Source organism: Scophthalmus maximus, chromosome 2, assembly GCF_022379125.1.
Source record: "Scophthalmus maximus strain ysfricsl-2021 chromosome 2, ASM2237912v1, whole genome shotgun sequence".
NCBI classification, from domain to species: domain Eukaryota; kingdom Metazoa; phylum Chordata; class Actinopteri; order Pleuronectiformes; family Scophthalmidae; genus Scophthalmus; species Scophthalmus maximus.
The window spans coordinates 23,389,426-23,406,732 of record NC_061516.1 but is presented as its reverse complement, the minus strand read 5'-3'; the positions used below and the strand labels follow the sequence as shown (position 1 = coordinate 23,406,732).

Below are 17,307 nucleotides of genomic sequence, written 5' to 3'. Positions count from 1 at the left end.
GTGAGAGTATTTCTTAGCTGCGACCCCGGGAGACCAGGCAGCCCGGCCTGCGGAGGGTGGAAGAGTTCATCGTGGCTGTTGGTGTAATCTACCCACTGAAACCTGCCTCTTCTTCCACTTTGCACTGGTTTACACTCCTTCAGTTTATCTTCGAGGGAAAGTTTGTTGTCACACGTCGGCACTTTCCTCTCCATGCCGGTGTCAGCAACAAAGTTGAATGATAAATGGTGAAACTCACTGACGCATGGTGATTTATCGTAGCACGAGTTGGCAACGGTAGGCAACTGCGTCAAAAATACTTCCCAGAGAGTTCAGTCCTGAGCCGTGGCTAAAGGGGATGATGCTGCTGTTGGCCCAACGTGCCGCCTACCAACTAGGCTAGCTACCGTCCAACCACCGTCAGTGGTGTCCCTCTTCCTCCGCCTCTCCCTGTTGCAGAGGATTCTGACTTATAGAGAAGTTGTTTGACTCTGACAACAACGGAGCTCGGCCTGTTGTTCTTTATGGATTGGTTCCACCAAGTTTTCTTAGCGACCCCATATGGAGAATTTAACTAACCTACTCCACTGAACATACTAGTCTCAGAAACGTTTCTTTATATGGTCATAAATAAGTCAGCTAAATTAAAAATTAAATGATTGATTGCAAAGGAAAAGTCAACTACATTTAAAACCCCAGACGAAAAAGAAAAATCAACTGCTTTTATAGTTTTCTGTCATCTGTTTTGTGTCTGTCCAACATTCCAACCCTGTCTCCAAAACATACAGTAATCCCAAATGGATAATGTCTTGTCTCAACATCACAAAGGTACGTTGCTGATTTGGAAAGTTACAAATAAACTGATTCTGAACCTCTCAGTAAAGTGGTCCGCAGACAATCACTTTGTTTTCTGCGAAAAACATCCAATAACAGAGATAAATGTTCAACTTAACCAAAGTGCTTTTGTTGCGCAAACCTAACCGCAGGCGGGACTGCGGATGTCTCTGGGCCGACGGTTTTGTACGTGCGCCGTCCACCCACAACACCTCCCGGCGAGTCCACTGCTGTTAATGAATGTAGTGCTTCATTCATTCAAGAAATTGCCCCTGAACATAATCCAGCCAGTGATTCCATCTCCTAAGAAATGCATTTGCTGTTGCGGTTTACTTCAATTTCTAGGACACAGTGTTGAACATTCTCCCCCACTTACCTGCCATTCACATCCACGTAGAAAATATTAATTATAACTGCTCCAAATCACAATAAAGAAAGAAAGATAAAGAGGCTTCATATTGAAGTGCAGCAAGAGAAAAACAACAAGTGTGTTCAAGTCTAAGATTAAACACCAAGGAGAATGATAACGAATCATTATTTGACAAATGTGGCTGTCAAAATAGTCAAACAAACAAATGACGTCTTCTCTTCTTCATGCTCCGTGTGGAGCCACGGTTGCCGTGGCACCACAAGAAACTGCTTAGTTCAGTTATGCCCCAGGCCGCCTATTACTGTTGACTTATAAACATGCCAAACCTATAAACATTTCACCACTTTGACTGAAACACGGAAACAGGGAGAAAACTATTAAAGTTTTCTTCTTTTTTTTCGGAACCACTCCACTGAATCACAGTGTTATTATAACAGCTCTGATGCTCTCGCGGCCTTCGAGGTACAATGTTTTCCACAAGTGAAATTGAAAGTATAATCAGTGACGAATTAAGCTGCTTATCATATTCCACATTTCTTTAACTGTACATGCTGCTGCAGCTTCGTCAGGCATTGCATCTTTAATAGGCCCCTGAGAATGGGTTTGCGTTTCATTTGTTTTCCCCCCCAGTTCATTGTCAATGCGTCTTTCAATTTGTTTCTTCCATGCGTGGCACATTAGTGATGCTGCTGTTCTGGCACTGTTGTTCTAAGCCTGACCTCAGGTTACGCGTGCACACCGGAACAACACAGCGCAAACGTAACGCTCGGGTTCGTCCGTGCGCTTTGAGTGACCAGATTTCGATGGTCAAATTTGTTTTTCGTTCAGGTCTAATTGCTCTTCCTGTCTCCCCGACATGCAGAGGCGCCACAAAACGTGTGTGTGTGTGTGTGTGTGTGTGTGTGTGTGTGTGTGTGTGTGTGTGTGTGTGTGTGTGTGTGTGTGTGTGTGTGTGTGTGTGTGTGTGTGTGTGTGTGTGTGTGTGTGTGTGTGTGTGTGTGTGTGTGTGTGTGTGTGTGTGTGTGTGTGTGTGTGTGTGTGTGTGCGCGCGTGTGCGCGCGTGCGCCTGAAAGCAGCTGACTTCTTGTTCTTTTCAAACAAAGTGTTTTTCAAAACGAAACGGCACGATCGTGAGCAGCGGGTTGGGAGTTGGATGTTTGTCGGAAGAATCGCAAGACTCTCTCACCGGAAGTGGACTGGGTGAAATGTGATTCATGCCCACTAGCACTTCACATTGCAGTGATGAAGTTTTCTACGGGTGCTGCAGACTAATATGTTATGTATGGATATTCGATTTCTCACTTGGTGAGCAGCTCTAGTTGATGGAACTCTTTGTTGTCTGAAAGGACATTTAACATGGGAAAAATATCGTTGACATTATTCCTAAAGATTAGAAAATCATCTCCTGGTGAGCATTAAAAGGAATAATGTTCCGTTACTGTGCTGTAAGTCACAGACGTGTGACTGCAATGATCGCTGGCGTTTGTTTTGAAGGACTAGAAAATGTCTATTTACTAAGTAGGAGAGGCGGGTTATTGGTCCACGATTCCTCCATCTCTTAGGATGAACTTTGTCGTATGTTGTAAAAAAAACGACCAACGTCAACAGTTTCCTAAAGCAGCACCTCTGGCGGTGACGGGCGATAAGCCACAAATACGTTTTTCGGCCTCAGAGCAGCGTGGGCTTCAAACGCATGGTTAAAGAGCTGACAGTTAGGGTGACATGGCAGGGAATCAGCACGATTACTTAACAGAATATCCAATTAAATACACAAACCTGACGGACTTACAGGGCCCACCGCTGAGGTCTGCGTCCTTTAAAACGACCGCAAACATCCTAATACGCTGTTTGAAAACCGGATGAAGCCTCACACAGAATGTCTTGTACAGTGAATAACATACAGTACGAGAACATACACGTGGGGGCATCACATGAGGACAAATGATGTGCGTATTCGATGACGCCCTCATCTGTTGGTAAGCTTTTGTTTGAGCGCCAAGATGAACTCAATTCACAATTCAATTTGTGGACACTTTGCCTCGGGCAAGCCTAGCCCTCCGTTAACCCCCCCAGCCCTACACAGACACACACACACACACACACACACACGCACACACCCTTCATTAAGAATGGATAGCACCGGGCCTTGTCCGATATCCCCCTGTATTCCTTCACATTAAGTATGCCGTTCTGCTCAGTTTGGCGGGCCCATGCTGCCAAGCCTACCCGGCTGTGAGGTGTAGCAGCAGATACACCTCAGTCTGCCTCTAAAACCCAGTGGCTATTTATAACAGTTCGACGTCTAGATGGAAAAAATCTAAATCTAAGAGAGAAGCTCGTCCCAGGTGCAAATTCTTTGTGATTTTTCGAGCCTTGTCACAAACTCTCCAGCCCGTGCCCGGGCGAGGAGGTCACCGGATGCCAAGTAATGTGTTACACTATGTCTGGGATTAAAAAAAAGAATTTGACACGTCGGACCCACATCATCCTCTGATTCTGTGGCTTACTCGCCTTTTCCACTGAGTACAGCAGGCAGACATTAAGTCTGTTTAGTCCAAGGAGATTGAGCTTTGAAGTGCACACTGAACTGTAAAGCAGAGCAGATGATTAAATCAGAAAGCTTGTCTCCGCTCATCATTACAACAGTGAACACTGGGAAAATAAAAGTTCCTGATTAAAGCCGTGCAGCACAAACGGAGCAATGGCCATTGACATTATCGATTATGAAACCACCAACCGCCATCGCTTTGGTTACGTAAGATGTCTTCCCATGACACATACTCACACAATTACGCCCAGCTGACCGACTGCAGCCTTTGAAGGGCTTTAATTTCTCTGGGCGTTCTGAGTCTGATCAGAATACTTGGCATTTTGGATGCATGCACAGCATTTGAGTACTCCGTCTGCCTCCACTGCCAAGTTGTACCAGCGGCGCAAACATTGAATTGGGAGTTGTTGTTTTTTCGGGAAAAACAAATGAACGGACACTAAAGGACATGTAGCCGCAGCACACGGAGAAAAATGTGACTTTGATTTATTGTGCGTTTACTCACAAATATCTCTTTTTATTTCATCCGTTTTGAAGGGGCAGTCTGACGAGCCTCCGTTTTAATGGACGCGTTAGAAAGACAGCTGTTAAAATAAAAAATGAGTTTCATGTGAGGAAAAATGAATTCATGTAGGAAATAAGGTCACGTCCATCTTTGACTCTGAGAGCTGAGTTTGCAAGACTTTGACTCTGCACGAGTCAAAATCAATAGGATCTGATTGCATATTCAATTCCGTGCGTTAGGGATCAGTCCGAGCGAGAGGTTCCCCTTTCGTCTTTAATCGACGGCTTTGTTTTGGGGGAAGACCGAGTACATGCGAATCTCTAAACGGCTGCACTGTTTTTAATCAACGCGACTCGTGGGTTTTACCAAAGAGAAAAACAAGCTGAATGGAAACCAGACACATACCCTTTTTAATTTGCTTCGAAAGCACGGCACTCAGTGTCGCAAATACCAACACAACATTTGAATGATTTAGGAGTGTGACACATCAAAGAGTGCAGCGTTTCAATCTTTTACAGATCGCTCCAACGCGTCACTTATTTTCTCTCTCTAAAATTAAAGTTGTGCATTTCGCCTCTTCTTCTTCTTCTTCTTCGCTTCTCTCGGCTCGAGAGAGAGCTAAAATATAACCCCAAAAAAGCAGAATATATACCTGCATAAATGAAATATATAAAAAAGGATGCATTTTAAATCAGCATCCATATTTTTTCTCGTTTGCCCTCTGAATCTGCATGTGCAGCCTTTGCCCACGTCTCTGTGGGGTTGCATCCAGGAGCAGCTCAGGAAGTGGCTTTTTCCCTTTCTGCTCCACTGTCTCTCGCTGCATCTGCCTGAAACAAACATTCGGTTTGTCTGTTCTGTTTGCGGAGTTGTTTGCATGACCACGCTGCTGCACGGCCGGGCAACACCCTCCTCCCTCCCTCCCTCCCTCGTCCCATTCTCATTTTCTCATCCTAGATTGGCCCCGATATTTGTTCCTCACGTCTTCTCGATCTCACCCCCCTCTACCTCTCAGTCTCGTTCTCCTCCTCCTCCTGCTCTCTCAGCGAATCCCCTCGCTTCTTCCACCTCTTCACCCACTGCAGCCGTGACGTAATGCGCTTCAAATTATCACAATGCATGTATTATGGATATAGAGGGGGGGGGGGGGGGTACATGAGGCAATACGGGATTTGATAAGGAATAAAGGAATGGGAATTACCGATCACTTTCTTTGCAGATTGAATCTGTTCAATCCATCCTGTCCATGGTTATTGAGATTAAAGAAAATTGTTCTGTCAGTTGCTGTGTGTGTGCATTCACATGTGCAAACTTGTGCTACTGAATCATCCGCCGTCGCCTCGGCACTAACGTACTGATAACAACTGGGTGATTCTGATGACACATGACAGTAGTTCTTACATTGTCTCGCCGATGCCTCTTCCCTTCGCAAGACAGCGTCACTCTCTTCACTTTTCATCGTGAGCGATCTCTCTCCCCTCTTCCCTCCGTTATCTAAACGGCGGACTGTCTTCCCTCTGCTCTATAGCCTGTGTTCTTGCCATTTTGCTCCCTTTGAACTCTTTGCCAAACCCCATTCCCTCTGCATCTCTCCCTTCTCTCCTGTGCCCTTGCGCCTCTCTCCGTCTAGCTGCTCTGAAGTCCTCCTGTTTTCTTTATCCAGCTGTCTCCGTTCAAGGGAATTACAGGAGTCATGCTTCACCCAGGAGACACAGGACAGTGTCTGGGCACAGCTCAGGCGGCAGGAGGCTCGCGGTGCACTTAAACCTGCTGCAAACATCCCCAGCAGTCATGTCCAACCTTCCCTTCTGCCTAAATACTCGCTGAGTAGGACAAAAAAAAAACAACAACAGTAAAAACCAGATGATGAAAGAATTATATGGCAAACCCCTCAGCACATACAGAAAATCCCCCAAAGCCCCACAGACACTCTCCCCGCATGCATTATAGATCAGTGGCAGCTCGGCTCCCCTGCGGATGCTCCACGAAAACTACACGATGGAACGAGACTGAGTGGCCGATATTTGTCACAACGGGATGTATAATGGGATGTCAAATGCAATTTTCATGCGCACTTCCAAACGATTCAATATCAAAATAAAATGGATTAATTCAAATCAAACGAGCGGCGGAGCCCGTGTGTCTAATCTCTCCCCCTTTTTCTTTTTGAGCTACGGCTCAACACTCCCATTTCCATTCCGCTCGCACAGTGAAGCCCCTCTCTCTGCCCCCCTTTCTCCCGTCTCCTCTGTTACGCACATAAAAAGCTTTGAGTACGGTCATCGGGTGCATGGTACGAGCCTGCCACGCATCAGAAAGCAGAATAAAAACTCCTCGGGATTAAAAAAAAAAAACGAAAGTCTGATTGATCTGACAACCTTTTCAGCCGGCTGATCTCCTGTTTTGATTTTAATTCATTAAAATCAAACAACCCAAGTGCCCCCGTGGCAAAGAACCTTGGTGAAGAGCAAACATCCTAATAGGAACAAGACGGGAGCCAAGAAAGTGAGGATGCCTCCTGGGTCATAGTGGAAATGAAGGGCATAACTATGTTTTAAAAGTGAGGAGCAGAATATTAAAACCCCCCAGTCTAAACCTAGGAGCTGAGAAGAAAGGCCAGATCAGGATTAAAGGGATTTTTTTTTTTTTTTACCAAACTAAAATCCGCACACTTGAGATATGAGTAATGCGGGAATAACAAGAGCTTTGCTCGTGATTTAGACCTTTTTTTAAACCACAGGTTACAAAGTGCTCTATATCAAAAAATGCAGCACAATCTTAAACAGTTGTGTAGTCTGTGGCAGTCGAAGACGGAAATCTGACGATGGTCTGTGAAAGCCGAGTGTCTAAAATGCAAACGTGTGAAACGTCGACCTGGTAGCCGTCCAATAAAATGAAAATAAAAAAGCATGAAATTGTCTTATTAGCAATTCCAGTTCTCCCTCCGTCTCGCTCGTTCTCACATTTCATCAGTCACACATGAAAAACCTATTTGCAAACTTTTGCACCCATAAACTCTTATTTACCTACAGAAAACGCCAAACCAATTTGAGACGACGGCGCCCGATATCGAGGCCTTTCCCGCTCAGCTGTCAGCGCCTGCTGTCAGGAGCCGTGTTCTCATCTTAAGGGCCTGCGTTTCTCAAAAGTTGGCTCCTCGCAGACTCGATGTGCAGGCGCATCTGAGCGCCTGATCAATGGAGCACGATTACAAAAAAACTTCTTGTTTGTCTTTTTGAAAATGAACTTCGTCGTCATACGGTCCCTGAAATCAGGTGACGATATTTCAGCAGCCTGGCTCAATGATTGTTTCATACATTTTTTGGGCAAATGACAAAAACGAGTCGATTTCTTTTTCGTACTAACACATTTTCGAGTTGGTTCATTCCAACCCGTCGCTGACGGATTGAACTGAATTCACTATCAAATGTTCAGCGGTGGAAAGTGACGCATTTAAATCAAATACTAGTTTCTTCGTTTCAGATTTGTGGAAATGGGAATATTTTTAAATGCGAGGACGCTTCGCTCCGTGTAATGATCCCTCCTCTTCATCCGGCCGCTGTGCGCCGTGCTTTAGAGATACGACACCAAAATGCAAAGAACGGGGGGTTGACTGGTGCCGATTCCACCACTGTTGGCCAATGAAGAACATACGCGGAGACCAGGTCGGACTGAATCAGTCAAGTTCAGAGACGGGCAGGGTGAGTCCAGTGGTGGTGGAACTGCTCCTTTAATGCTGCAGACGCTTGCGAGGCTTGACCAACCGACGATGTAGATAAGATGGGACTGCTGGTTTCCAAACCTTGTTGCAGTTGTTCGACCGGGTCCTAATTTGCCGAATCGTGCGGTTGTGATGTGTTGCCGGGGGATTTTAATGTTTCAGCATGATGGAGAATCCAGAGGCCCGTCGCCGTACAAAGTATACGCAAGGCAGTGTGAACTTGCTAAGTCTATACTATATACCATTTAGTTATATATAATCTCTCGCAACCGTTTCTTTCCCTCTGCAGTTGGCGTCATGGACAAGGTCAGAGACCTTCCCCGACACTGTCGCCCACACACACACCACCTCTGCACATCCCACCACGTGGATTTCTTGCGCTTCTTCTCCCGCACGAGCTGTGAGACTCGCAGCTCTAACTCTCAGTGACAGATTGTTGTTCATATAGCAGTGGTTCATTGAATATCATGTATTTCACTATTGTATAGTCTTCCGTTGCTGCTCTTCTCCGTGTGCGCACAGTGCTGGTTTTTAATTTCGTGCTGTTGTGCGCCAAAACACTGAAGCTTTTCGTATTCTGTCAGCCTACTAAAGAAAAACAATCATACAACGAGCACTTTGAGCGGCCCGTAAGACTAGAAAAATGCCATATGGATACAGTCTATTCCCTTTTTTGATGCTCAAATCTTTGGAATTATCAGTTATCGAGATTGTTTCCACTCATCGTTATCAATCGTCTATTCTCTTCAGCTCTAGAGAGCCAGTTGGTTTCTGGGTGTCTAAAAACTGCCATTTATAGTGGGGAGGGGTCAACAGAGGCCCCAACCATACTTTTTTTTCCCACCCCGAGGCTCTGACAAAAGGTTAAGCTGGCCGTGCACCCACGGACCTGAGACGAGGGTATTCGCTCAGTATGCAGCTGCAGGACTCTTCGCTGACATTCCAGCTCAGCTGGGCTTCGGTGACGAGACCACACTTCAACACAACGGAACAACTTTCCTGTCAACACATATTTCAGCTCAGAGCTTCACCAACAGGCTTTGTTTATTTTGGGAGGGGGAACAAAAGAGCTTCCTGTTTTGTCTGAGCTTTCGACTGGATTGTACTCTGAAAGGCAGCAACAGTTATTGTCAGTCTGAGGTATCTGCACGACTCTGTCTCCGAGTCAATATACATAGAGTATAGACAGATATACGGTGAGATATTTCTATATAAAAAAACTCAAAATACACAGAAGCAGTCTTGTTGTCACATCACCATCACTCATTTGGTACGGGGAAAGTTTCAGAAAGATAAGAACACGATCAAAACACTACAGAGACCCCGGAGGATGTAACCAAATGGCTTTTCACAATACAACTGGTGTCGTCTTTCATGAAAAAACGGACACAAAGTGGCTGGTCTCATCTGGACGACAGGTCCTTCCATCTCCATAGACGCCGCAGCGAACTGGTCACGTTCTATATGGAGATCCTCACCTCTCCATCTCACTGAGGAGTGGGAGGGAGACGGGGAGGAATGCCAAGTGTGACTGCGCCCTTGATATACTATCACAATAACAGGACAAAAAAAATGACAATCATTGCTGTTGGGTGTTTGCGAAATTCATGCTGGGATACTGCTCTACCCAGTACTTTTGTTCTCATGTTGTGTCCTTGATGGGGGGGGGGGGGGGTTTGAACAAGGTCACCTAGTGTTTGTTTTAGACTGTACCAGCCTTTTGGACTTTGAATTTGAGACGGTGCTTGGTCGGATGTGACAAACTGAAGAAAAAAAAGGCTGAGGTTAGAGTGATTCAGGACCTTGGAGAGAGACGGATGAAAGGACTGGATGTTTCTGTGTTTCAGCACCGCGAACAGACGCAGCGACCGGACATCATCCGGCTGCACTTTTAACGCTGCGAAGGAATATTTAAGAGGCAGAGAGCTTTAGAGGAAAGTACCTGGAGAGGGAGACAGAGGGAGAGAGAGGCAGAGAGAGCGGGGGGGGGGGGGGGGGGGGGGGGGGGGGGAGGGGGGATGATGTAAATAAAGTCTCTTTGAAGAGAGTAATGTGTGCTCCTGTCTAACTCTCTTTTGAAGGTCTGCAACACCTAAGCTCCTTCACAGACAAATCTCTGGGGACCAAAAAATAAAACCTCTGCCCCCACACGACTGCACACACATGGCCCTTTCGACACAGCCATACACACATTCTCACAATACCACAATTAGACATGTCGTACGAGCGGCGCCCGCACTCTCCTGAATGTGCTTTATGTGCTTCTTTGGCAGGCAGGCCCACGCCTTGTCAAAGCTCTCCCCCCCCCCCCCCCCCCCCCCCCCCCCGTTTTTTAAAAGACAAACTTCGACCGACGAACGGCTGATGAACGCACGCGGGTGTGTGGGACTGTGTCTCTCCGCGGCACGAGCTCATACAATAGCGCATGATGAGAGATTGTTAAATGCAACGCTGGGATCCTTTGAAGAGACAAAAAGAGAAGGGAGAGAAAAAAAAAGTGAGAGGGCAGAAAGACAATGTGCAATCCCTCTGCAGGCGCGAGTGTGCCGCTATCACCGCTGTGGGAAGGTGAGACTAAGCAGAGTTAGTCATCGCCCCATAAACCTACTGTAGCATCTGATAAAACGTCGTGGTCCGACTCGCGGCGGGCGGTTGCACTCCATCCGCTCCGCCACAGCGGGGATTTATGCAAAGCTGTGACAGCAGCAGTGGGTAAATATGCCACCCTGGGCTCCCACTGCGACTCCTCATGCACACAGTTGTTAAGTCAGGTGTTTCCTTTTGTTTTTCCTCCCTCTTCTTCTCTTCCCACCCAAACGGTGGAGTGGGTTGTTTTTTCGATTCCACATGTAGCCGTTCCTCGGGAGTTGGCGGCTGTGGGTTCAGCGTGGCGTTTGTGAACTGCCGAGTGGGCTGTTTAGAGATGAGAGGGAGGGATCAGCTCTCAGAGGCGGGAGCGCGCCACGAGAGTGGCGATGTTTGCTTCAATGGCACTCTGCCCGGAGAAGTGCGCTAAAAGAAAACCAATAAATACATTGGAAAAAGGGAGAAAAAAAAAAAGAGATAACCCATAACAGCCAAGCCTTTATACATTGAGGAATAGAATAATCAGGCAACATGACGATCACCCTTTCTGGCCACGAGTGCTTCCTCTTCAGCGCCACAAGAGGTGCTTGAATCAGGCTCTGGGAAAACATCAACGCGTTTCCTTTTTACCAGAGGGCAAACGGGATCACGGCACAGAGCGCGTTCTCCTCCGATGTAATGTGCCTCCGTAGCATGGCGTAACGCGTCCGCTGCGTGAAGACTGAGTACGTTTCTTATTCTCACTTGGCCGCACGTTCGGCGGAGTGAGAGCGCCAGGCGGCGGGAGATGAAGAGATGTTGTAACGTGCTCCCGTGTTACCACGTCCACCGGTGTTTTCTCCAATAAAAAACATGAATCTCTGCATGAAGACGTTAGCGATTAACGGGGACTTTTGTAGGTTGCGGTGCAGAACAGAAATGGCACTTGACACTGCTCCCGCTTTGCAAAATACATTTTTCCTCCTTCTGAACTTTGTGAAATCCGTTTCTTACGAGCTTCAATGGATAAATAACATTGGTTCAAGGCGGTTCACAGCCATGAATAGGCCGAACCTTACCTAAACCTTAGTTTGAAGAATGAACGAATAGGGTGCAGAATGTGGGAGGGTTTTTTATGCAGACGGGGCTGCATTCACACACACACACGCACACACACACACACACACACACACACACACACACTCTCCAGCAATCACTGTGTCCACACATTCTTATAGAAAGAATATAGTTCATCGTGTCCTCACTGCAGATGAAAGATTGGGTTAGTCCTCTGGGAACTTTGCACATCTGCTAATAAGGAGGGAAGAATTTCTGGTTGCATCCTGATTCTTTTTTTCTTTTCTTTTTTTAACAGAAAATGCAAATAAATGCATATTTTCTTGCCCTAATTGTTTCCTGAAAAGGCCCAAAATAGCCAGTCAGCACAGTGTGGCAGGCTTCAGCGCAGAACATATCCATCCCGACCAAATTTTCTGGGGGGGGGGAGAAAGAGTTCAAGTACAATCCCAGGAGTTGTGTTTTTTGTTTTTTTTTAAACCTGCAAGCGAGGGGTTGGGTGAAAGATGAAGTTCTGTGTCTATTTGATCGGCTCCACTATAGCCGCAGGAGGCCCCCTGGGTAATTTCACACATCCGCATCTGAACGGACTCATCAGCACCGTCACACTGAGGTCCTTTAGTTTTAAATGACTCACCTGGGTTAATTAACCAGCTCTCTTACACGTGCTTTTATACTCAGGCTGCAGGTACACGGTCAGCTGACATGGAGCGTGGTTGATCCAAAAAGTAGAGGCATTGAATGTTTTTTCCCCTTCAAAGCTTCTGAAAATGCTTTGGGATTTGTTTTTTGTTTTTTTTGGCCGCAGGGTTCACGGAGGTGAGGTGGTGAGGTGGTGATGTCATGGGGGCAAGGTGCCACTCAAAGGTCAAAAAGCATGAAATGGCACCGGGCAGCTTGGAGGATGAACGTGGAGGGTGAGAACAAACTCTGATTGCCCCCCCCCCCCCCCGAGAACAGATTTACGTGCCTTAACCATTCTTACGGTTATGGAATGTTCGTACAAGTGCGTTGAAATTGTCCCCCTCAAAAATATGAGTCGTGATCTCTCTAATCATCAGGTTAACCAAGCTTGCGATGATGAAAATTAATTGATTAAAACACATCATAGGGCTGCCACTAACGATTATTTTCATTAACGATTAATCTGTTGATTATTTTCAAGGAGTTTGGTTCATAAAATGGTGACAAATTGTCGATCGTGTTTTATCCCAAAACCCCCAAGATGATGTTTTGTTTTGTCCAAACACCAAAGATATTCAGTTTACTGTCACAGAGGAGCAGAGAAACCAGAACATATTCACACCTAAGAAGCTGAAATTATAGAATTCTGACCCTTTTTTCCCCCCATAAAAACTACTAATCGATTATCGAAATAGCTAATAATAATCGATAATCGATTAATCGATCGGCTGTTACAGCTCAAATGTCTCACCCGCGTTCCTCAGCTTGCGGTTCCTGAACACGGAGATGATCACCAGCAGGTTGCCCAGCACGTCCACCACCGTGGTGAAGATCAGCACGCTGGCCAGGATGGCGATGACCCAGGCGGGGCGGGAGCTCCCCTCCGGGGCCAGTGTGCGCTCCAGCTGCCCCAGCCGCGGCTCCGTCCGGTTCCTTATGAGCGCGAATGTGTCCGGCATCACTGGCCCCCCCGCAGCCCGCGACGCTGCTCTCTGGTCCCGACCGTGTGCTCTCTATGTCCCGCAGGTTCTCTGCATTCCGGCACTGGCGCGTCCTGCACGAAACATGGAGCGCACCTCGACGGGTGCGTCCCGCGGGTGCCACGAGAGAGAGAGAGAGAGCGCGCGCGCCAAGTCGCAGACTTGACAGGGGGATGTGATGTTACCCGATATTGGTCGACGATCACGTGTGTGTTTGCGTGTGCGTGTGCTCGGCTGTGTGTGTGTGACCTACATAAAGTTGTACACGGACTCTTCGCTTTTCTTTACCTCCGCGCAAAAGTCATCCATCCGTGTGTGGCACCTTGACGACCGGACACGCGGCGGTGCCACACCCCCCCTCTCTCCTCCTCCTCCTCTTCTCCCCTTCTTCTCCTCCTCTCCTCCTCCTCCTCCTCTCCTCCTCCTCCTCTTCTCCCCCTCTTCTCCTCCTCTTCTCCCCCTCTTCTCCTCCTCCTCCTCCTCCTCTCCCCCTCCCCTCCTCCTCCTCTCCCCCCGGCGGGAGCGAGGTAGATGATTAGTCCTTGAGGAAATGTTTCATGGAAGAACTCTCACATCTCAAGTCTCCGTCCTCTCCAAGCGTCTCCGGCTCGTCGGCTGGCATCTCTCCTAACCCCCGTCAGTCCGCATGCGCCCACGTCGGGGGAGAAGACAACAACAACAACAAAAAAAACAGAGGGGGCTATTCCTTATTTCTTTTTTTTGTAGAAACGTCAAATCATTGCAGCGCCCCCCGGGGACTCCTTCCCCTGATTTAATTTGCACACAAAAAGAAAGGACCAGATTGTATTCCTCCTCTGTGATGCCCTTGCCTTTGCTCTGACCTTACACGACGCCGGGGTAGATCCCACGGAGGAGCCCCTCGGTCAGGCGCGCAGCGGGATGTGGAGACATCCGCCGAGCGAGGACCGACGGAGACGGGAATCCTTCACAGACATCATCGGGCTCTATGTGTTTCTCCCTCTCCTCCTCCTCTTCCTCCTCTTCCTCCCTCTATACCGCCACTGACTTTCTCATCTCATCACCGCGCGCGCCGGGGCGCGCGTGCAAATAACGACTGCCCCCCGTTTTCCTCCCCCCGCCCGCTCCCAGCGTGACTCCCCGGCGTCCGCCTCCGATCTCAGGTCGTGTTCGTTGGACACAGGGCGGTGGGTCGGCACCGGGCGCACAGAGCAAAATAACAAACGAAAAAAACAATCAGAGTCCGGCATCCCTGTTTGTCCCGTTTGCCGATAACATCGGCCGATATTTTAGCCTTTCACGGACATATCGGTATGTGGGCCGATACATGTTTAGAAGCCCGACCGATATTATCGGCCAACAGATCATGGGCCTTTAATTGTGGATTTTTGTTTTAAATTTAAGTGAGTATTTGGTTTGTATTTGCATTTTTAATGTACCGTTATTGATGATAAAGTTTATGGTTAAACAAGAATATCAAGCCTCAATTACATTTTCCTTGTCATAAAGGTCGGATAGCAACATCTCAGGAATCATTGACAGATAAAAACTATATATATATATATATATATATATACACACATACATACATACATACATACATACATACATACATCGGCCGATGTATCGGTATCGGGAATCTACTCCCAAATATCGGCATCGGTCCCCGTAAATCCCTACCAGACGGGCTATAGTATTAACCTTTAAAAAACACACACAACAAGATGAGAATTGTCATGGAAATAACCAGAGTAATGTCAAGGGAGCATTTCAATTGCCAACACAATGCAGTATTGAACAGCAGTGTGTGTGCGTGCCTCCGCCAAGGCGCCGCTTTTGGACTCCGGACCATGATTCACTCATGGCAAGTGGAGGTGGCAGCCGATATCGTCCCATTCACCCACAATGTTCTTTCTAACTGGTGGCGATGGTGCAGCCGAGCTTCTCTCCGTTGGATCCGGTGGATTCATATGTCATCGATACCTTCAGCGCCGGGCGGTGACACATTGAGGCCACGGCGGCGCCGCTCGCCCCGTTTAACTCTTCGTGGCTGCGGCAGCAGCAGCAGCTAGCCGACGCCCCGGAGCGCGGCAGTGGCAACAGATTAGAGCGGCCCGGTGTCAGGCCCCAAAAGCAGGGTGACGTGTTCCACGGGCCTGATGTGATGAGCACGAGACGGGACAGTTGGGGCTGCGGGGTCAGCCCGACACACAAACACACACACACACACACACACAGACTTGTCTCTCTAAAGTTGTGAGGACACTCATTGACGTAATGCATTCCCTAGACCCTTAACCATCACAACTAAACACCTAACCCTAAACTCAAGTCTTAACCCTCAAACAGCCCCTTCAAAATGTCCTCACAACGATGGTTTTGAGCCAAATTTGGTTCTCTCAACTATAGAAAGACACATGTACACACACACACACACACACACACACACACACAATCTGACTTGCAGGGACTGAAAGAATGAGAACTGCAGTATTGACGGTACAAAAGTCGCAACATAAGTCTGCTAATTGAAAACGACCGAGCTTTGCTGATGCTGTGCTGACAATGGTGAACTGACTATATAGACATTGTGATTGTCTGTCTGTCTGTCTGTCTGTCTCCGTCTGTCTGTCTGTCTGTCTGTCTATCTATGTGTGCGTGCGTGTATGCGTGCGTGTATGTGTGCGTGTACGTGCAGCTGCTCTGAAAGAACCTTCAACTATCTTAAAGCACTCAGGCACATTGTTGTGGGAAAAATAAAAGCAATCAATGAAGAAGTGGATGAATGGCGGTCTGACAAACCCCCCCTCCCCCCCCCAAGGACCGTCCGCCGCGGGGACCCGAGTCGTGCTGCGGCTCCTCGTGCCCGTGTTGTCTGTGTTGTACCTTAACAGGACGACTCAGGTTTTTCATGAAAATTGATGGCACGGTGTTTGCTGGCGAACTCTCCAAGAGCCTTTTGCTCTGCAGATGGGTTTTGTTGATATCACCAGATGGTAAAGTAAATCTGGAGGAATGGAAAGGAAAAGCTTGCCAATCCTTTAGGGATGTCGTCGCCCCCCCACCCTTGGTTTTTGAGAGTCTTTGAAAAGTAATAACCTTATTTGTATTGCAGTCATGGATCCGAAGGTATCTAATCTTTTAGTGTTACACCTTATTGAGATGGGAAACAGGTTTGGAGGGGAAGGATGTTGCAGTCCTCTTGAGCGAAACTCGGTCTGGATACCGCTTGTGATATCGCCGTAGTTCATTTGAATGAATCTGAACTTCTGAAGGTTTGTGAGGAAGATCTGATGAAATCACGTGTTTGTTATCAATCAATGAATGAAATAAGACACTTTTCTGCTGTTGATGGTTGTTGTACTGTGTGTTTTCTGTAACAGCTTCAAGACGTTTCAAGATGTAACGTGTGATATTTAGCCACGCCAACGGCATTGCCAAGTGCAACGTTGCTTTATTAGTCCAACGTTGCCGTCCCACTTCCAACTGAAGTATCTCCACGACTGTCGGATGAAACCGTCCGCAGAAGTGGCTGAAGAAAATTTGGACCAAAATATGTTAATCGTAACTGGCCAATTGAATCGCCTGTTCTGTTTTTTCAAATAACTTCACCCTTTATCGATGGCGATCTCGTAACTGCAGAAAAGGTGATTAGCGAGGATGTCGAAAACTCATAAACCCTTTGTCTAACCCTTTGTATATTTTTTATACAGGTATATTGAATTTTATTGCATAGTTTCCCACTTATTACTTCATGTCTCCATCTTTTATCCTTGTCCTTACTTTGAATTTGTTTTGTTATGCACCAAAACAACTTTTCCTCGTATGTGAAAAAATACTTGGCAATAAACACAATTCTGATTCGGATTCAATAAACTACTCAACTTGGGACACACTGTAGCTAGTTGTTGTTGTTGTTGTGTTTAGTGACTGTAATTAAATAATCTTCGGGACTCACATCCACTGTGTGATAATGGGTGTATCTATTAACCCTTAAAGCTACAGTGTGTAATATTTAGAAGAACTCATTCACAGAAATTGAATATACTGTCCATAACTATGTGT

At 47.0% G+C, this 17,307-nt stretch overlaps 1 protein-coding gene across 1 annotated transcript in view; it reads right to left on the bottom strand.

Moving 5' to 3' along the window:
* Nucleotides 1-17,126, bottom strand: part of mtnr1bb (melatonin receptor 1Bb) — a 36,691-nt gene extending 19,565 nt beyond the window's left edge. Inside the window, exon 1 of the mRNA XM_035624068.2 lies at nucleotides 13,035-17,126. Coding sequence (XP_035479961.1) covers nucleotides 13,035-13,242 — 208 coding nt within the window. The 5' untranslated portion in view covers nucleotides 13,243-17,126. The remainder of the gene's footprint in view (nucleotides 1-13,034) is intronic.
* Nucleotides 17,127-17,307: the final 181 nt, after the last annotated feature.